The sequence below is a fragment of the Nicotiana attenuata genome, unplaced genomic scaffold (assembly GCF_001879085.1).
Source record: "Nicotiana attenuata strain UT unplaced genomic scaffold, NIATTr2, whole genome shotgun sequence".
Classification (NCBI taxonomy): domain Eukaryota; kingdom Viridiplantae; phylum Streptophyta; class Magnoliopsida; order Solanales; family Solanaceae; genus Nicotiana; species Nicotiana attenuata.
The window spans coordinates 186264-208634 of NW_017671459.1; the positions used below are offsets into that span (position 1 = coordinate 186264).

Here is a 22371-nt window from a genome sequence, read left to right on the forward strand (position 1 = left end):
TGCAAGTGCAAATAAGGTGGCGATCTTTCAGCCATGCAAGCGTAAATAAGGTGGAGACAGTGTTTAGTCTCGGAAGGCAGAATGGTAGCCTTATGCAATGCAGAAAAATGCAGATGGAGACAGTGTTTAGTCTCGGAAGGCAGAATGGTAGCCTTATGCAATGCAAAAAAAATAAAAAATAAAATGGCAAATGGTGATAGAGTTCTTAGCTGATAGCAGGCTGCGATATTGTGACTGTTGGGACATCGCGACATAGGGAATATCACCGGCGTGCGTGGATAGCAAATGCTGGTAAACGCAACAAATCTGAGGGTTGCATTCCTGAACAACGTTTTGTCTTGTGAGTGTATAGTATGTCATGTGATTTTGCAATCTAAGTGCCTGCATCCAAAGAAAAATCGTGAGTTTTGTAAAGGGGGAGGTTAATTCGTATCCCTGCTGGCCTTGCTTGCCCTGTTCGGCTTTGATCTGGTGATACGGTATGCATCATTGGGGTAGCGTTGCTGTGAGCACGTGATTTTTGCCTCGCATGATTTACTCCTACATAATTCCTAAAATTAGGATTTTCCTTTTAATTATTTGATTTTTAGGAATTAATTGCATAATTTTCGTGTTTATTTGCATTTTTCTGTGTGCATTTTTAATTTAACATAATTGATAAAAAAAATACAAAAATATGCATTGCATCTGCATTTAGGATTTAATTTTATATTTTTAGATTAATTAGTAATTAGGGTTTTACAAAAATGCAAAAATCACAAAAAAAAATTTGATTCGTTTTGCTTGGTTTAAATTTTAGCTTTGAATTTTATTAGTTTCCTTTAAATTCGTATTTTATTAATAGTTTCGATTATTAATTATAGCTTAATATAATTAGGTAGGTTAATTTAATTTTTTAGGTTTAATTTTAGTTTTGTTTTAATAATTAAAAAAGGGAAATAAAAGAAAAGTTTTTAAAAATTGGGTCTTCTTTATTAAAGACCCAAATTTGGGCCAAACTCACTCCAGCCCAGTCAAATTACCCCTGTACCCGCCCAAATCACCCCTGGATCCAGCCCAATACCCGGTCTAGCCGCCTACCCCCAAAACGACCCCGTTTGATTTAGAATTAATCCCAGCCGTCGAGGTTTGATGATCTAACGGCTGGGAAGCTAGGGTCCATTAATATATTAATGTCCAAACAGACCCCCCTACCCCTTCTTCGTCTCCCTTACAACCATAGAGACCAAACCCTAGCCGCCCTATTTTCCTCCACCGCCTCCGCCGCCCGCCGAAAATCGCCTACGGCGGCGGCCGGTGGCCAATCAACCCCATTTTTACACCTTAGACTCTCCTTCACCTCCTCTTTCCAAATATCTAACTAATTTTCCTCGAATCCTCGCCAAACCTCTCGAATCTGGAATCGAAGAGAGGCGGCCAAAACCCTAACTCACCCAAAAATCCCCAAAATTACACCTTGAACTCCCCATTGTCTCCCCGTTATTGTTATCCAATTGGTTTTCCCCAAATGTACGCCAAACCTTTCGAATCTTGAATCAAAGAAAAACCCTAAATTCCAAAAAAAAAGTTCGAATCAGTGGGATTGTGAAATTCTGAGTTTGGAATCGAGTTCAGTCATGTGCTCTCATTTAAGAACACATGATTGAAGTTTATTCCGACCTCATAATCGTGGGTTCGTCGAGGGTCAGTTTCAAAGAGTATATTTGGGGAGGTACGTCTCATTCTCCGGGTCCTTTTATTTTATTTTTTCTTTTTTTTCTTTTTCTTCTTTTCTCTTTGGGTGTCACCTTTCTGCTTGTGATTGTTATAGTTTAGGTTAATTATCCCCTATTAGTTTTGTTTTAGATCATTTTAATTTCCAGAAAAGTTTGTCAAAACTTGTTTGTATGTTTAGTTTTGTAAATAATTATATGTTCATACGTGTTAATCTTGCATCAGCAATTTAGTCCATTACTTTAATAGCTTCAGTTTTCTAGTTTGATTAATCTAAGAGTTAAAATGCTGAAATTGTTTCCATTAATGGTTGTTTGAACCTTGGTTTGTTTCTGGGCCAGTTTAAGAAAAGAAGGGCATGGCCCAGTAGTGAATTGGACCATTGGGTCAAATTGACCCATGCCCATTTGGTCTGCTGAAGTAAAATACAGGGGTCTTAAGGGGTAATTGGGGCAACACACCTAGGGAATCTTTTTGGTAACAGTTTTCAGAAGTTTCTAGTAGGGGTCTGCTAGTAAATTTCAGATTTAACTTGAATAACAAGTCAAAAAATGAAGGACTAAGTAGCAAAAAAGAAAATTCGAGAGGGACAAAAGAAATAACTGAACCCCTAAGGCTACCCTAGTAACTTGCCTATAAAGGCATTGTTACTTGAGGCTCAATTAAGAATTTCAAGTGCTGAAAATCCTGAAAAAGTTCTAGGTGGCTAAAATTTCTAGAAAATACTGTTCCATTGCTTCTGCTCTAATTTCTTTAAGCTTCTCTAATTCTGGAGCATTTTTTTGGTTCATTTAAGGCTTAGAAAATGGATTGAATTTGGCTCCAAGGTCTGATTTTGAAGTTTTGGGTTTGCATTCAAGTGAAATTGTTTTTGGGTAGACTGGTTGAACACTGTTTTAGTTTTAAAACTGGTTAGCTGGGATATTTTCTGCTGTTGATTGCTGCTGATTTCTGCTTGTTGTCTCACTTCTGCTCATTTTCTTTGTCCAATCTCCAGGTATTCCTTGATTCTCTAAGGGATGAGATGAAAAATAAGAAAGCTGTAATTGTTTGAAGATACATGAATGAATGGCTGTTTCCCTTTTAATTGTCAATATCAATCATCTGCTTAAAAATTCCTGAAGTTAGTAGTGTAGTGTAATGGTATGTAGCTTAGCTCATTCATAGTAGTAGTATTATTGGAATTCATGTTGCTCTTCCATTCTGTTGGAAACTCGTAGCTTGTTAGTTTGGTCGAATACTTGAGGGATTATGTATATGGACTGTTGGACTCGTGTATATCCTATTTGGTAGTGTTAGCTTTAGTATAGTTTAATTTTAGTAATCCATGTTAAGTTTTTTTTCAAGGTTCGCTATCATGTTAGTTTAAATGTTAAATTTAGAATATTGTGTGAGCCGGAAAATGATTCTAGGACTAATATGTGTGTGCTGATACCAGTGTTAATTCTATGCCTAATAGATGTTTGAAACAGTTCTATATTTCAGTGTTTAATTTCCATAGTTTTAGCTTTGGGATCATTTGACTAGAGTTTTCGAAATCTGCATCCAATAATTTATGCATCTTCTTTAATTTGAACGTATTAATTATTGTAGTTTGTCCATTTATTTGCAATTGAAAAGTGAAGCTAAAAGAGCTGGCCTGTGATTTGAATCGCAGATTCGAGCTAAGGATGTTGTTCCCTATGGGAAGCTCTCCTTGTTCAAATCTGGATTCATTTTCAGCCCAGGCATTTTTTAAAGATGGATTTGATTTGAAGTTTCAGTTAATTTATGTCAAAGGATTTGAATCATAACTTAAATCTGTTAATTAGATGTCATGTTTATGTGATTAATGTCAATTATGCCTATATTATTGTGTCTTGGGCATGGGCCGATCAGGTCACAAGAAACAGGCCTAACAAGGGCCCAGTTCTAATCATTGCCTTTTTGTTAACACACCATGGGGCCTGGCTTCATCTGGAGCCAATTCTTCATACATTAGATCCTGCGGCTGTGTTTGATTGCATCTTTTATTAGTTAGGCCCTTGGACTATTTATACTGGGCTGATCCTACGTTCAAAATGAATAATTCCCCTCATGTGTTTCTTTAATTAATTGGATGGAAACCTCAAATCACATTTAGTTCTACTTGATTAAGCCCACTAATTAGATTGGAGGTGAGCCATATTAGATAGTAATAGCTATGGCCCTCTTGAATTTTAGAACAACCTTTAAAAATGGAATCGAGGTGCGCCGCGCCAAATAAAATCACAAATTGCGTGGCCCTCTTTAATTATATCTTTAAAATCCTTAGAACCCGGGACGTGCCATTTAGCAAATTTTCATGGTCTCCCGCAAAGTTAACAACGCGTTAGTTGCTTTAGGCGCGTTATTTAATAATTTTACCTTCTTAAACTCGGGTGTGCATTTCATGTGACCCAAATCCAAATCCTAAAATGTTGAATAAAATGTGTTTTAGATTGCGGGTGCATTTCATGTGACGCGATCCAAAGACACGTTTTAAACGACGTTCAATTTTTCTTAAAATTAATTAAAAGCGGTAAATTTTTTAAAAATTGTTCCATAGGCTAAAACATGTATTAAAATCAGATAATAGGCCAATTATGATAGTTTAAGCGACCGTGCTAGAACCACGGAATCCGGGGCTGCCTAACACCTTCCCCCGGGTTAACAGAATTCCTTATTCAGAATTTCTGGTTCGCAGACTTCAAATGGAAAGTCGAAATCTTCCTCGATTTGGGATTTAAAATAAACTGGTGACTTGGGACGCCAGAAAACAACCTATCCCAAGTGGCGACTCTGATAAATAAATAATCCCATTTCGAATATTGTCACTTAAATTGGAAAAACTCCCTTATATACTATCCTTCGGGGTGGTCTGTAAAAAAGGAGGTGTGACAGCTCTGGCGACTCCGCTGGGGACACGAACCCAGAATTTCGGTTTAGGGTTCAAGAATTCGAGCTTAGAATAGCTGTTATGATTGGATTTATTTATTATCTGATTTTCCTACATGTTTCATGCTAAATGTGCTAAGTGCTTTACCGCTTTGATATTTGTTGAATTGTATATATAAACTGCTACGAAACCCTTCTTCTCTCTGAGTCTTCTACATCATGGAGAAGGGTGCACTTCGTGTGACTTCTCTTCTGTTTAGAGTCTTATCCCATTTAGAACGAGGTTCGGACAAGTTGCTAAGCCGGCGAAGCTTCTGTATTCCCGGTACGCTGCCCCCCCCCCGGGCTCGAGTTGTCCGCTCGGGTAAGCCAGGTGTAGCACAATAACCCAGGTTTTAAACCTAGTATAACAAAGCCTAATGCCGGATCCCTAGTAGGAACGTTTGTTTGCATCACGTGCATTTACTTAGGGGACTCAACAAAGGGGTTGGGTCCGTCTAGGACAGGTGAACTTAAATGAAAAGACCATCCTGATGCATCTTACTTGCTACTTGTGCATTTATTTGCTTCGGATCTGCATGTTGACCGTCTTGTAAATAATGGGAGAGAGTTGAAAAGAGAATAGTAATGTCAGGGTAATCACCAGTTTTGAAAAACCAATACGCAAATAGTACTGAAACTCTGTCGGATTTTTGAGAAAATAAAAGAAAAAGAAAGTTTTTGTTTTCAAAAATAGTTGGTTTTGTCAAATCTGCCCGAACTACGCCAGTTTGATTCTCACCGGATGTGGGATACGTAGGCAGCCCTCATCGGGTCCAACTTCTCTTTTACAAAAATAGCCCAAAAACAACAAAAATTTTAGTTTCTGTCATAAATAAGTCGGGTGATGCCATTCTTGTTTAAAATAAGCCGAATGTCCCCAAAAGGGCGCCGGAAGGCTGTTTTTGCAAGAACAGCCACCTTGGGTCACTTTCAACGGTTAGCGGGCACAGCCTTAAAATCTTCTTCCCCGAAGTGCTAAAAGGTCGTATCTGCAAAGCCGGGGTTTTGTTTTTAAAATAAAAGTTTTTGATAAAAGAAAAAAAAAATCCAATTTTTTTTCCTTACTTCTCTTGAACTACGTAATGATCTGATTCATGCGGCGTCGTGATATGTAGGCAATCCTCATCGGATCCGGTCATATTTTGTAAATAGCTCCAATAAGAAAGGAAATCGAAAAAAGAAAAAAAACAGAGAGAAAGAAAAATGAGAAAAATGAGAGAAAAAGAGCAAAAGAAAGGAAAAGCAAGAAAAGAGAGAGTGGAAATCAAAAGAAGAAAATGGAAAAGAATAAGGAAAAGCCGGGATGACGCATGCAACTGTTGCAAAACATGTAGAAATCCATTTAACTGTATAGGTGCATCACACCCCAACGTGGGATTACCTATCTATTATTTGTCTCAAACTAACCGTTTGCTGTTGTCACCCAGTCCAGGTTTTATAGAAACGGTGGTTGGTTTTTCGTGGTAACCTGGCTTCACATCCATACTTTACTAGATCAAAGGGGAGTATCGGTATGTCTTCAGAAATGACCTTGCCAACGATTCCCATCGCAGATGATAGCCCAATCTCGGGCATCCCGACCTCCGAATCTGCAGCGGTTGAAGAGAACAGGGTCTTACGTCTTCGAGTCATGAAAATGTGGGATGCTTGGGCAAATGGAAGAGAGCCACCAAGTGCTATCCCGGGATTCCCCGAACTGTTTCCTAGATCAGGGGGTACTTCTAATGTTCTAATCAATCATCCAAACACTCCACTGGGTCAGCCCACCATATAAGCTTATTTCGTGGGAACACCTTCTGAGGTTCGCCCCCAGGTGTTCATGTTTGGTGCGGCCTCCAATATCTTCACCGCTCCCCCATGCTCAGCCAGAACACAGCCCGCACTGCCTAGGCCCACTTTTGATCCTTCAACCTTTACATTCCAAACACCCACTTTCCAAATGGAGCCCCCTCAGTTCCCCACTTATACTTATCCTCAGCCGCCTCAATTTGATTTCATTGCGGGACAAGAAAAGGCTCCCAAAAATCCCTAACAGGAAGAAATGACAAAGAGGATGAGAAGCTTGGAGCAGAGCCTCAAGAACATACAGGGTCTGAGTGGTCAGAAAAGTGTGTCCTATGCTGATCTATGCATGTTCCCTCACGTGCACTTGCCTCTGGGATTCAAAACTCCAAAGTTTGAAAAGTACGATGGACATGGTGATCCTATTGCTCATCTTAAGAAATACTGCAATCAATTGCGAGGAGCCGGAGGAAGGGAAGAATTACTCATGGCTTATTTTGGAGAAAATCTGGTTGGTATTGCCTCCGAGTGGTATATGGATCAAGATATATCTCGTTGGCACATCTGGGATGACCTCGCTAGAGACTTTGTCAGACAATTCCAGTACAATATAGACATTGCTCCAGACAGAAACTCACTGGCAAACTTGAAAAAGAAGTCCTCGGAGAGCTTCCGAGAGTATGCAATCAAATGGCGTGAGCAAGCATCTAGAGTAAAGCCTCCGATGGACGAGGTCGAAATGGTCACAGTGTTCCTCCAAGCTCAGGAAGCCGACTACTTCCAAAATATGATGTCAGCTATGGGTAAACCGTTCGCAGAAGCCATCAAAATCGGTGAAATGGTGGAAAATGGATTGAAAACAGGTCGAATTCTAAGCCAATCCGCTATCAGAGCAACCTCCCAATCCATTCAGGGCGGGTCTGGAGGAGTAGCGAAGGGCAAGAAAAAAGAAGAAGCATCCATGGCAGTGTCGGGTGCAAGAAAACACCGTACTCCCAGATCCCTTTTCCCAGAAAGGACCCCGCAGCACTATTACCCTCACCAGGACCTGGCCTATGCTCCTCAGCCATATACAGTCATGAATGCTCAACCTTATGTCCGGCCTCAGCAGCAAGCCAACCGGAACCAAGCTCCATTTCCTAGAAACCAGCCTCCTCACCAAAACCACTACAACCCCCGTCCTCCACAAAACAATTTTCCCCCTCGTGAACCACCCAGAAGGCCAACTTTTACACCAATCGGTGAATCCTACTCCAGTCTGTTTCCAAAGCTTGTCCAAATGGGTCTGCTACAGCCAGTTCCTCAAACAAGGCAAAACCCAGCATCACCCGCTTACAGAGCTGGTGCCTGATGTGCCTATCACTCAGGGGTGGAAGGGAACGACACGGATGATTGCTGGACCTTGAAGAGAGCAGTGGAGAACTTGATAGAACAGGGGAAGATAGTGCTAAGGGATGAGGATGTCCCCAATGTGACTAATAACCCACTGCCAGCCCACAACAACGGGCCGGTAATCGGCATGATTTGTGAGGATAAGGAATTTGACCCGACATTGAAGGCCATAATCGCCATTGCTGACCAAAAGCTACCCCGAAGCAAGACAAAGGGGAGAAAAAGAACAAAACCACCCATCCAAAATCAGAGAAGAAAAATTGAAGCAGGAACTGGGGCAGCACCCACCAAAGATGTTGTTCTCTATGTCCCTCGGGGTCGCAAGGAAAAGCAGATGACATTGAGTCCCCCCAGGATATTTGAGCTGAATGACCCAAATGTACGTGCCCAAGGGAGCTTATGTGGTGTGGGGGCCAATTAATCCACCAAGGCTGAGTGAGCCCGTGGTTATTGGCCGCGCGCCACAGAGGCCCATGACAGATCCTTCCGTGGTGCCTTGGAACTACCATAAAACCGTGGTGACGTATAAGGGCAAGGAAATCTCAGGAGAGGTTCAAGAAAATTACCCTGTGGAAAAGTACTCCAATTTGGAAGAAGTGAACAACGCCACCAAGAAGCGTTTCCCAGTTGAAAAACCCGTGAGTGCCGAAGAGGCGGAAGCTTTCTTTCAAAAAATGAAGATGGCGGATTATGAAGTGGTTGACCAGCTTCGAAAGTTTCCTGAACAAGTCTTCTTGCTATCTTTGTTGATGAAATCCCCCGAACACCAGAAGGTACTAATCAAGACCCTCAATGAGGCATACGTGCCAGCTGAGACTTCTGTGGAGCAATTAGAAAGAATGGCGGAAAGATTTTCGCTATCAACCAGATTTCATTCAGCAAAAATGACTTGCCACCGGAAGGGGCTGCACATAACAAAGCACTGCACTTAACTGTCAAATGTGAAGGGTACTACGTGAAAAGGGTTATGGTGGACGGAGGCTCTGGGGTGGACATCTGCCCGCTCTCAACACTACAGCGCATGGAAATTGGGACTGAAAGGATTCGTCCCAACAATGTTTGCGTACGAGCCTTCGATGGTATCAAAAGGGATACGATTAGAGAGATTGATCTAACTCTGACCATTGGCCCGGTGGACTTTGAGGTGACTTTCCAAGTTCTAGACATGGACACATCCTACAACTTTATCTTAGGGAGGCCATGGATCCACACAGTAGGGGCTGTACCTTCCACTCTTCATCAGATGGTAAAATTTGAGCATGATGATCAAGAAATCGTGGTCCATGGGGAGGACGAGCAATCAATTTATCGAGACCCTTCAGTCCCATGCCTTGAAGGGAGAGAAGGCAGCGAGCACATAGTTTACCAGGCCTTTGAAGTTGTGGTGGCAGACCAGTACGAAGAGGGAAACCCTTGCCCCCAACCCTTCCTTTCCAATGCCTCGATTATGGTGGCCACAGAAATGATCCGACATGGCTTCAAACCAGGGAAGGGACTTGGAAAATCCCTGCAAGGAATAGCTGAACCGGTTACCCTGCCTACCACTAAGAAATTCTTCGGGATAGGTTTCCACCCTACCCCGGATGATATAAAGTGGGCAGACGAGAGAAAGAATGATGGATGGGTTCTACCTCAGCCCCTGCCACATCTGTACGAGACCTTTGTCAAGCCAAAATACAATGAAGAAGAAGAGGATGAGGCCTTTACGGCCAAAGAGATTGAAGAGATATGTGGGGCAATGAGAAAGATACTATATGAAACCCACATGATCCAGCCAGGAGAGGGCTCAAGCACCGCTGAGGTGCTGTATATGGGACCAAATGCCAAGCTGCAGAATTGGAAGGCTACGCCATTCCCAATCAGGCGGGAGTCCCGGTAGACCTGTCCTGCTACTTTTTCTGCATCGCGAGTTATTCCAGGGTGTAACTCGGGTGTTTTCTTTAGTTTCTTGTCTTTTATTTTCCAAATGTAAACCCTGTTATCTTCAAATTCCAAGAAATGAAATCAATATTTCATCGCTCATCTTTCTTTATTCTTTCTGATTTTGTTATTTTTCTCTTTTATTTCTTCTTTCAGTTCTAATAATGCGGCTTTAAATAACATGACATGCTTGCGGACTTCATGCCCAGATCCCAAAACGCTGTCAGACTTCGAAATAATGAATCAAGAGTCGAAATGCAAAGAAGATAAGTTTGAGGAAATGAAACAAAGAGTTGGAACAACTGAAGGAAAATTGCTTCCAGAGTGGAAAGTTCCATACATTGCAACAAGAGTACTGCCAAAAGAGTGTGTTGTACTTGGGACACATCGAAGGAAATGATCCCGAAGCAGCTGTGAATGCGGATGCAGTAAAAAGGTACTATGTTTAGGATTTCTGCAACAATGACTTTGTTCAAATGGGATGACGAAGGCTTTTATTCTCGCTACCAAAACACTACCAACCCTTTGCGAACCCTTTGAGCCGGCTCCCATTCTTTGATTACCCTCTTTGGAACCTGGAAGTGTTATTGAAAAATGAAATGAAAAAAAAAGAGAGAAGAAAAAAGAGAAATATAAAAAATAAAAAAATAAAAAAAGAAATTGAAGTGAAAATGAAAAAAAAACAAAAAAGAGAGAGGACAAAAGGAAAGGGAAAAGAAAGAGAAAATAAAGCAAAACAGAAAAACAAAAGAAAATCAAAAAACAAAGTTTCCCTGAACTACGTCTGACTTGATTCCGAAAGGATACGTAGGCAGCCTCTCTCTGGGATTCAGTCACACCAAAACAAAAATCCCAATTCCCCCAAAAGTGAAACTGGGGCAGATGATATAATGGCTCAGCAATGAGCCCACCAGAACGGTTCCAAAGTTGTAATTCCATCCAGATTCTTTTTACCCAAACCTTGTCCAAGTCCTTCTGATCAATTGGCAAAGGCATTGGAATCGGAAAACACTATTGTTGGAATCTGATACAATCAAGCTGAGAGAAATAAAATGAGAGAGTCTTATCGGTGAAAACCTACGGGCACCATAAGGCGACGGTGAGTAGAGAAATTGAAAATGAGAGAGTACGTTTAGTGAAAACTTGTAAAGAGCACTATAGGGCGACGGTGAGAAGAGAAATGAGAGAGGTCGATCGGCGAAAACCCGCAAAGGGCGCCGTTGGCCGAAGAGAAGACATCTCCCACCACTAAAAGAGTCCTGGCAAGATTCCGTGGTTTTGAAACGTGGGTCAATGAGTCTATGAGAAGTTGGGAAAGTTTGTGCGGGTCGGGCATCCAGTCCAAGAAGCATGACATGTCTATTTGAAGCCTGCATGCACCCCAGATAAGTCCTTCCTTCCTCTCGAAAGGGACACTTCTCTTTAAATTTATTTTCTTGCCATTTGTTTACTTTTCCTTGAATCCCTTTCGGTCTAACTCTGTTCCCGAAACGAATACAAAGAAAAGGTGGCAAGATTGGTGTTACAGGGCTCTGCCTAGCAAAAGCTAAAGAAAAGTACCCAACCTCAGCGGGTGCGTCAGGCCAATCCCGGCTGGCCATGATGGTTGATGCTCTGAAATCAAAGCTATTGAAAAGGAAAAGAAAGTCAAGGACAAAGGTCCAAAGGCAGAATAAAGTGAAAGGGTCAAAGCCCCGCGCGGGCGAGTTGTCATGAAAATTTAAAAGTTGAGCTCTTCGATTTGCGAGAGAGATTAATCTTCAAAACCAGAAAGCAGCAGAGGTTCTCAATAGAAGCTGGGCCGAGGTCAAGCAATTGAGACGATCAGGGCCACAAAACCAACCACCGTTTCAAACTAACAATTGTTCTTTGTTTGGAAATTTGAAACAGGTGCAATCCAAGCAACCGTGCAAAAAGCAGGTGCAACCAAAAAGGACAAGAAATGCGCAAGCGGTGAAACAACTTTGCAGCAAGGAACAGACCAAAAAGGGAAGTTTTCCCGAAATTCTTTCTTGCATTTTATGCCTTTAAAATAATAAAAAAAATAAAAAAAATAAAATCCAAAATCATGGTAGCATAGGGCCCCATTCCCTAGATATCCCGGCATAACCCGCGGATCTCCCTGGCATAACCCACGGAGCCTTTTTTCTTTCAATCCCGGCATAACCCGCGGATCTCCCTGGCGTAACCCAAGGAGCCTATTTTCTTTCAATCCCGGCATAACCCAAGGAGCCTTTTTTTTTCTTTTCTTATCCCGGCATAACCCACGGATCTCCCTGGCATAACCCAAGGACCCTTTTTTCTTTCTTATCCCGGCATAACCCGCGGATCTCTCTGGCATAACACAAGGAGCCTTTTTTCTTTCTTATCCCGGCATAACCCGCGGATCTCCCTGGCATAACCCAAGGAGCCTTTCTGGCATAACCCAATGAGCCTTTTTTCTTTCAATCCCGGCATAACCCGCGGATCTCCCTGGCATAACCCAAGGAGCCTTTTTCTTTCAATCCCGGCATAACCCGTGGACCTCCCTGGCATAACCCAAGGAGCTTTTTTCTTTCAATCCCGGCATAACCCGTGGACCTCCCTGGCATAACCCAAGGAGCTTTTTTCTTTCAATCCCGGCATAACCCGTGGACCTCCCTGGCACAACCCAAGGAGCCTTTCTTTTTCTTTCAATCCCGCATAACCCGTGGACCTCCCTGGCATAACCCAATGAGTTTTTTTTTTATCCCGGCATAACCCGTGGACCTCTCTGGCATAACCCAAGGAGCCTTTCTTTTTCTTTCAATCCCGGCATAACCCGTGGACCTCCCTGGCATAACCCAAGGAGCCTTTTTTCTTTCAATCCCGGCATAACCCGAGGACCTCCTTCTTTTCCGACATAACCCGGTCATTTTCCAGCATAACCTGGTAATCCTCCCAATTTAAGGCTGCATTCCCAAGGATACACAATCCTGATTTTTATTGCTTTCAATGAAAAGTAGTTTAGATTTGTGTTGCAAATAACTCACGAAGTTTTCCTAGTAAAAACTGGGGCAGAAAAATTTCTTTCGTTTGTTTGTTTTTGGTGTCCGAACAGGTTTTACCTCAAGGCACAAGATTCGAGATGACCGAAAGAATGAGTCTCAATCCAGAATAAAGGAAAAGAAGAAAAGAACAAAAAAGAAGTGAACTTGAAATGGAGAAGGACGCGGACTGTTCAAAATTTGATCGAAGTCACAAGCTTCGGATGTCCCGCTTTGATCCAATGCTGAAGAAAGAACCAGCACCTACAGCTTGCGAGCATCGAGATTCAAATCGAGGTCCACAGTAAAATCAGCAAAGAATCAAGATCAAGCTTCAAGAGATTTATAGATAGGAATCTTGTAACTCGTAGTTGATAGGCATAGCTAGCTTAGCTTTGATTTTCTTTTGGTGTAATAAGGAGGTCAGCAAGCAGTAGCAGCAGTATCAGCAGTGAAATCACAGCTCCCGGTAGTCCCAGCTACCAAAACTTCCAGAACTACACTGACCTGATTCCTTTATAGCCAAGGATATGTAGGCAACCTCTGAATCAAGGTTCGGTCAGACCTTTTTCAAAAATGCTTCTCATGGAGTGCCAAGCGGGCAAAAATCCCTCATAATTGCTCATTTATCTTTGCCCGAAAACCCTTCGTGTCTCCGAGCAAAGAGGGGCAGCTGTGAGCACGTGATTTTTGCCTCGCATTATTTACTCCAACAGAATTCCTAAAATTAGGATTTTCCTTTTAATTATTTGATTTTTAGGAATTAATTGCATAATTTTCGTGTTTATTTGCATTTTTCTGTGTGCATTTTTAATTTAACATAATTCATAAAAAAAATACAAAAATATGCATTGCATCTGCATTTAGGATTTAATTTTACATTTTTAGATTAATTAGTAATTAGGGTTTTACAAAAATGCAAAAAATCACAACAAAAAAAAAATTTGATTCGTTTTGCTTGGTTTAAATTTTAGCTTTGAATTTTATTAGTTTCCTTTAAATTGGTATTTTATTAATAGTTTCGATTATTAATTATAGCTTAATATAATTAGGTAGATTAATTTAATTTTTTAGGTTTAATTTTAGTTTTGTTTTAATAATTAAAAAAGGGAAATAAAAGAAAAGTTTTTAAAAATTGGGTCTTCTTTATTAAAGACCCAAATTTGGGCCAAACTCACTCCAGCCCAGTCAAATTACCCCTGTAACCCGCCCAAATCACCCCTGGATCCAGCCCATACCCGGTCTAGCCGCCTACCCCCAAAACGACCCCGTTTGATTTAGAATTAATCCCAGCCGTCGAGGTTTGATGATCTAACGGCTGGGAAGCTAGGGTCCATTAATATATTAATGTCCAAACAGACCCCCCTACCCCTTCTTCGTCTCCCTTACAACCATAGAGACCAAACCTAGCCGCCCTTTTTCCTCCACGGCCTCCGCCGCCCGCCGAAATCGCCTACGGCGGCGGCCGGTGGCCAATCAACCCATTTTTTACACCTTAGACTCCTACCTCCTCTTTCAACCTCCTCTTTCCAAATATCTAACTAATTTTCCTCGAATCCTACGCCAAACCCTCTCGAAATCTGGAATCGAAGAGAGGCGGCCAAAACCCTAACTCACCCAAAAATCCCCAAAATTACACCTTGAACTCCCCATTGTCTCCCCGTTATTGTTATCCAATTGGTTTTCCCCAAATGTACGCCAAACCTTTCGAATCTTGAATCAAAGAAAAACCCTAAATTCCAAAAAAAAAGTTCGAATCAGTGGGATTGTGAAATTCTGAGTTTGGAATCGAGTTCAGTCATGTGCTCTCATTTAAGAACACATGATTGAAGTTTATTCCAGCCTCAAAATCGTGGGTTCGTCGAGGGTCAGTTTCAAAGAGTATATTTGGGGAGGTACGTCTCATTCTCCGGGTCCTTTTATTTTATTTTTTCTTTTTTTTCTTTTTCTTCTTTTCTCTTTGGGTGTCACCTTTCTGCTTGTGATTGTTATAGTTTAGGTTAATTATCCCCTATTAGTTTTGTTTTAGATCATTTTAATTTCCAGAAAAGTTTGTCAAAACTTGTTTGTATGTTTAGTTTTGTAAATAATTATATGTTCATACGTGTTAATCTTGCATCAGCAATTTAGTCCATTACTTTAATAGCTTCAGTTTTCTTGTTTGATTAATCTAAGAGTTGAAATGCTGAAATTGTTTCCATTAATGGTTGTTTGAACCTTGGTTTGTTTCTGGGCCAGTTTAAGAAAAGAAGGGCATGGCCCAGCAGTGAATTGGACCATTGGGTCAAATTGACCCATTCCTATTTGGTCTGCTGAAGTAAAATACAGGGGTCTTAAGGGGTAATTGGGGCAACACACCTAGGGAATCTTTTTGGTAACAGTTTTCAGAAGTTTCTAGTAGGGGTCTGCTAGTAAATTTCAGATTTAACTTGAATAACAAGTCAAAAAATGAAGGGCTAAGTAGCAAAAAGGAAAATTCGAGAGGGACTAAAAAGAAATAACTGAACCCCAAAGGCTGCCCTAGTAACTTACCTATAAAGACATTGTTACTTGAGGCTCAATTCAGAATTCCAAGTGCTGAAAATCCTGAAAAAGTTCTAGGCGGCTAAAATTTCTAGAAAATACTGTTCCATTGCTTCTGCTCTGATTTCTTGAAGCTTCTCTAATTCTGGAGCATTTTGTTTGGTTCATTTAAGGCTTAGAAAATGGATTGAATTTGGCTCCAAGGTCTGATTTTGATGTTTTAGGTTTGCATTCAAGTGAAATTGTTTTTGGGTAGACTGGTTGAACACTATTTTGGTTTTAAAACTGGTTTGCTGGGATATTTCCTACTGTTGATTGCTGCTGATTTCTGCTTGTTGTCTCACTTCTGCTCATTTTCTTTGTCCAATCTCCATGTATTCCTTGATTCTCTAAGGGATGAGATGAAAAATAGGAAAGTTGTAATTGTTTGAAGATACATGAATGAATGGTTGTTTCCCTTTTAATTGTCAATATCAATCATCTGCTTAAAAATTCCTGAAGTTAGTAGTGTAGTGTAATGGTATGTAGCTTAGCTCATTCATAGTAGTAGTATTGTTGGAATTCATGTTGCTCTTCCATTCTGTTGGAAACTCGTAGCTTGTTAGTTTGGTCGAATACTTGAGGGATGACGTATATGGACTGTTGGACTCGTGTATATCCTATTTGGTAGTCTTAGCTTTAGTATAGTTTAATTTTAGTAATCCATGTTAAGTTTTTTTTCAAGGTTCGCTATCATGTTAGTTTAAATGTTAAATTTGGAATATTGTGTGGGCCGAAAAATGATTCTAGGACTAATATGTGTGTGCTGATACTTGTGTTAATTCTATGCCTAATAGATGTTTGAAACAGTTCTATATATCAGTGTTTAATTTCCATAGTTTTAGCTTTGAGATCATTTGACTAGAGTTTTCGAAATCTGCATCCAATAATTTATGCATCTTCTTTAATTTGAACGTATTAATTATTGTAGTTTGTCCATTTATTTGCAATTGAAAAGTGAAGCTAAAAGAGTTGGCCTGTGATTTGAATCGCAGATTCGAGCTAAGGATGCTGTCCCCTATGGGAAGCTCTCCTTGTTCGAATCTGGATTCATTTTCAGCCTAGGCATTTTTTAAAGATGGAATTGATTTGAAGTTTCAGTTAATTTATGTCAAAGGATTTGAATCATAACTTAAATCTGTTAATTAGATGTCATGTTTATGTGATTAATGTCAATTATGCCTATATTATTGTGTCTTGGGCATGGGCCGATCAGGTCACAAGAAACAGGACTAACAAGGGCCCAGTTCTAATCATTGCCTTTTTGTGAACACACCATGGGGCCTGGCTTCATCTGGAGCCCAGTTCTTCATACATTTGATCCTGCGACTGTGTTTGATTGCATCTTTTATTAGTTGGGCCCTTGGACCATTTATACTGGACTGATCCTACGTTCAAAATGAGTAATTCCCCTCATGTGTTTCTTCAATTAATTGGATGAAAACCTCGAATCACATTTAGTTCAAGTTGATTAAGCCCAATAATTAGATTGGAGGTGAGCCGTATTAGATAGTAATAGCTATGGCCCTCTTGAATTTTAGAACAACCTTTAAAAATGGAATCGAGGTGCGCCGCGCCAAATAAAATCACAAATTGCGTGGCCCTCTTTAATTATATCTTTAAAATCCTTAGAACCCGGGAGGTGCCATTTAGCGAATTTTCATGGCCTCCCGCAAAGTTAACTATGCGTTAGTTGCTTTAGGCGCGTTATTTAATAATTTTACCTTCTTAAACTCGGGTGTGTATTTCATGTGACCCAAATCCAAATCCTAAAACGTTGAATAAAATGTGTTTTAGATTGCGGGTGTATTTCATGTGACGCGATCCAAAGACACATTTTAAACGACGTTCAATTTTTCTTAAAATTAATTAAAAGTGGTAAATTTATTAAAAATTGTACCATAGGCTAAAACATGTATTAATATCAGATAATAGGCCAATTATGATAGTCTAAGCGACCGTGCAAGAACCACGGAATCCGAGGGTTCCTAACACCTTCCCCCGGGTTAACAGAATTCCTTATTCAGAATTTTTGGTTCGCAGACTTCAAATGGAAAGTCGAAATCTTCCTCGATTTGGGATTTAAAATAAACCGGTGACTTGGGATGCCAGAAAACAACCAATCCCAAGTGGCGACTCTGATAAATAAATAATCCCATTTCGAATATTTTACTTAAATTGGAAAAACTCCCTTATATACTATCCTTCGGGGTGGTCTGTAAAAAAGGAGGTGTGACAGTTGCTGAACAAAGCGACTTCGATAATAAACGGCACGAATTTGTAAAAATATGACATAAGTATATATTTAAGAAATAACTTTTAGATGAACCGACGACTGTGACGTGGCTCAAGACATTGCAACCTCTCTTTGCTATGGAATTTTGAGGGTCCTCCCCAAAATTCTGCCCCAGTTTAATGGGTTGATGCTTCTGTCGGCTACTTGCGATGACTGATTGAAATCACTTCGGAATTTTGAGGGTCCTCCTCAAAATTCTGCCCCAGTTTCCAGTTGCGGGGGAGGGGGGGATGAAATTTTTATTGAATTGTGACCAAACCGATAGGGCTGCCTACGTATCCCCTCTTAAACGGGAATCAGGTCAGGCATAGTTCAATTACATCATATAGGAAAGCACAAAGATTACGCATAATAGCGCTTGACTGCATCTGAATTAATCGATTTTGGCCAAACTTCTCCGTCCATTTCTGCAAGTATGAGGGCTCCTCCTGTCAGAACCCGGTGAACCATGTATGGACCCTGTCAGTTGGGGGAAAACTTCCCTTTGGCTTCCTCTTGATGCGGGAAAATTTTCTTTAACACCAGCTGCCCTGGCGTGAACTGTCTCGGCTTGACTCTCTTGTTGAAGGCTCTGGACATTCTGTTCTGATAAAGTTGACCATGTCAAACTGCATTCATTCTTTTTCCATCTATAAGAGCTAGCTGTTCGTAACGACTCTTCACCCATTCTGCATCGTCGAGCTCAGCTTCTTGTATGATCCTTAAGGAAGGAATTTCTACTTCGGCGGGAATGAATGCTTCTGTACCATAAACCAGCATATAGGGGGTTGCCCCAGTTGACGTGCGGACAGTGGTGCGATACCCCAACAGAGAAAATGAAACTTTTCGTGCCATTGCTTATGCTTCTCTATCATTTTCCTCAGTATCTTCTTGATGTTTTTGTTACCGGCTTCCACAACTCCATTCATTTGAGGCCTGTAGGGTGTAGAATTCTTGTGTCTGATCCTGAAGGTTTCATACATGGTTATCATCAAGTCGCTGTTGAGGTTGGAACCGTTATCAGTAATGATTGACTCTGGAATCCCGAATCGACAAACAATGCGATCGCGGACAAAGTCTGCCACGACTTTCTTAGTCACTGCTTTGTGAGATGCTACTTCGACCCATTTGGTGAAATAGTCAATTGCTACTAAGATGAACATGTGCCCGTTGGAAGCGGCCGGCTCGATTGGTCCAATAACATCCATTCCCCAAGCGGCGAAAGGCCATGGTGAGCTTGTTGCATTAAGCTCATTTGGTGGCACCTTTATCATGTCTGCATGTATCTGGCAGCGGTGGCATTTCCGAACATACTGAATGCAGTCCATTTCCATAGTCATCCAAAAGTAACCAGCTCGGAGGATCTTCTTTGCTAAGACAAAACCGTTCATATGTGGACCACAGGTCCCTGCGTGGATTTCCTCTAGTAACTTAGATGCTTCCTTTGCGTCGACACACCTTAATAATCTAAATCGGGAGTCCTCCTATATAGGATTCCTCCGTTGTGAAAGAAGTTGTTGGATAACCTCTGAAGTATGCGCTTCTGAATAGGATTTGCAAGCCCTGGATATTCTCCCTTTGCTAAATATTCCTTGATATCATGAAACCAAGGCTTTCCGTCCGCCTCTTCTTTAACGTGGGCACAATAGGCTGGCTGATCATGGATCTTTACTGGAATGGGATCAATGAAGTTTTAGTCTGGATGTTGTATCATGGATGACAGGGTAGCCAATGCATCGGCGAACTCATTCTGGATTCTGGGAACATGTTGGAATTCCGTCTTTGTGAACCTCTTCCTCAGTTCTTGCACGTAATGCAGATACGGGAGTATCTTAGAGTTCTTGGTTGCCCATTCTCCTCGTACCTGATGTATGAGTAAGTCTGAATCTCCAATTACTAGCAGCTCTTGAATGTTCATGTCAATAGCCATCTTAAGCCCTAAGATGCAGGCTTCGTACTCGGCCATATTGTTGGTGCATGGGAACCTGAGTTTGGTAGACACCGGATAATGCTGACCGGTTTCTGATACAAGGACTGCTCCTATGCCAACTCCTTTGAAATTTGTTGCTCCATCGAAGAACATTCTCCAACCATCATAGGATTTCTCAATGTCTTCTCCTATGAATGATACCTCTTCATCAGGAAAATACATTTTCAGGGGTTCGTATTCTCCATCTATGGGATTTTCAGCAAGGTGATCTGCTAGTGCCTGTCCCTTGATTGCCTTCTGAGTTACATAGACAATGTCGAATTCACTCAACAGGATTTGCCACTTGGCGAGCTTGCGGGTGGGCATGGGCTTCTGAAAGATGTACTTTAGCGGGTCCATTCTTGATATGAGATATGTAGTATAGGCACAGAAGTAATGCCTCAGCTTCTGGGTCACCCAAGTCAGAGCACAACAGGTGCGCTCTAATAGAGAATGTCGGGCCTCGTACGGGGTAAACTTCTTGCTGAGATAATAGATGGCCTGCTCTTTCCTCCCTGTTTCATCATGCTGCCCCAGAATGCAGCCGAAAGCTCCACCCAACACGGCAAGGTAGAGTAGTAAGGGTCTACCTGGCTCAGGAGGGACTAAGACTGGTGGTGTTGATAGGTACTCCTTGATTCTGTCGAAGGCCTTTTAGCAGTCATCGATCCATTTGGTAGCGGCGTCCTTCTTTAACATCTTAAAGATTGGCTCACAGATAACTGTTGATTGTGCTATGAACCGACTGATGTAGTTGAGTCTCCCCAAGAAACTCATCACGTCCTTCTTGTTCTTTGGCGGTGGTAGTTCTTAAATGGCTTTGACTTTTGATGGATCCAGTTCTATTCCCCGGCGACTCACAATGAACCCAAGTAGTTTTCCAGCAAGAACCCCAAATGCACACTTTGCGGGATTCAGCTTTAGGTTGTATCTCCGCAATCTGTTGAAGAACTTCCTCAAATCTTCCATGTGATCGGTGGCCTTCTTAGACTTGATGATAACGTCGTCTACATATACCTCGATCTCCTTGTGTATCATATCATGAAAAATGGTAGTCATAGCCCTCATGTAGGTGGCCCCTGCATTCTTTAACGCAAACGGCATCATCTTGTAGCAGTACATTCCCCACGGCATAATGAAAGCCGTTTTCTCAGCATTTTCTTCATCCATCCAAATCTGATGGTAACCAGCGAAACAATCCACAAACGATTGCAATTCGTGCTTGGCACAATTGTCGATCAGGATGTGTATGTTTGGTAAAGGGAAGTCATCTTTCGGACTGGCCCGGTTGAGATCCCGGTAGTCGACACAGACTCTGACCTTCCCGTCCTTCTTTGGTACTGGCATAATATTGGCTAACCATGTCGGGTATTCTACTACCCTGAGGACCTTGGCTTTGACTTGCTTAGTGACTTCTTCCTTGATTTTCAAACTCATATCAGGTTTGAACTTTCTGAGCTTTTGCTTTACCGGCGGACATGTTGGATCAGTTGGCAGTTTGCGAGCCACAATAGACGTACTCAGACCAGTCATGTCATCATATGACCAGGCAAATATGTCTTCATGTTCCATTTGAAATTCTGTGTATTCCTTCTTTTCTGATGGCGATAAATGGACGCTGATTCGTGTTTCTTTGACATTCTCTTCATTCCCCAGATTAACAATCTCAGTCTCGTCCAGGTTAGACTTCGGCCTGTTTTCAAAATTCTCGACTTCCTTAACAATCTCTTCCAGTATGTCATCTTCCTCTGAATCCATGTCTGTTTGTTGCGTTGTCTCATTGCATGTCACAGTCATTGGTTCATCAAGACAAGTAATAGTAATGCTGTATAAGTAAAGTAATGAGAGAAAATAATAAGAGTGTTGATTTATAGGGAAAATCGAAATGCTTTGATAAATTCCATAACTGTTTTGAACATTGAAGATCTTATTGCGGAAACGTAAAATGCGAAAGAAAAACTAATAAAATTAAAAGATAGTGCATGATGCTTGTTCAGCCTTGCTACCCCGAGGCTCGCCGGGCTCTGGTGGTCCTGATGGTCCAGTTATTTAGGCATGCTCCTCTGCTCACAGCCTGTATGGAAGGGCCTTCCTCCCCCTCCTCCTCGAAAATGACACAACAATCCATATCAACGTCTTCCAAGAACAAATTCCTCACTGCTGCCAGTGCTTCCTCTTCTTTTGACCCATAGGCCGGTTGGAAAGTCTGTTCCAAGCGTGGTATTGGCTGCTCCAATGGATAGTAAGGGCCGCGCCACGGTGGAGACCAGTGGTAGAATTCCTCCCAAGTATACTCATATCCCAATCCGAAGGTGGTGCCATGTTTCTTGAGTTTGATAGGCATAGCGATTCCTTGGAGGTTCTTGCCAAGTCCTTTGCCAGGTTCGTATCCGCTCTAGTTCAATATGCTTTCAATTTTGTTGTCCCACCATTTGTCTTTATCAACGGCGTTGACCCGCTCGATAAGGTGATAAGTCTCCCCGCCTATCTTTCTTCTGCCTCCTATTGCCGGGATGGTTTGGCAATTGTATATGGGATTACTACCGTCGCCGTGAATGATCACCTCTTGGTGATTCCACTCAAACTTCACTGCCTGATGTAGTGTTGAAGCTACGGCCCCAACGGCATGAATCCATGGTCTTCCCAACAATAGATTGTAAGATGCCGGCACATCTATTACTTGAAAGTCAAGATCAAACCAAGTAGGTCCCATTTGCCAACACAGGCTAATTTCCCCAATGGTGGAACTTTGGGAATCGTCGAAAGTTTTGACGTTGATGGCCCCGTCCTTGATCTCATACAGTCCCTTTCCCAAT

At 41.6% G+C, this 22371-nt stretch overlaps 1 protein-coding gene across 1 annotated transcript in view; it reads left to right on the forward strand.

The window, feature by feature from the left end:
• Positions 1-7951: 7951 nt before the first annotated feature.
• The window catches only part of LOC109208430, a 38464-nt gene continuing 24044 nt past the window's right edge, over positions 7952-22371 (forward strand). Inside the window, exons 1-3 of the mRNA XM_019371534.1 lie at positions 7952-8203; positions 8355-8597; positions 8693-9219. Coding sequence (XP_019227079.1) covers positions 7952-8203; positions 8355-8597; positions 8693-9219 — 1022 coding nt within the window. The remainder of the gene's footprint in view (positions 8204-8354; positions 8598-8692; positions 9220-22371) is intronic.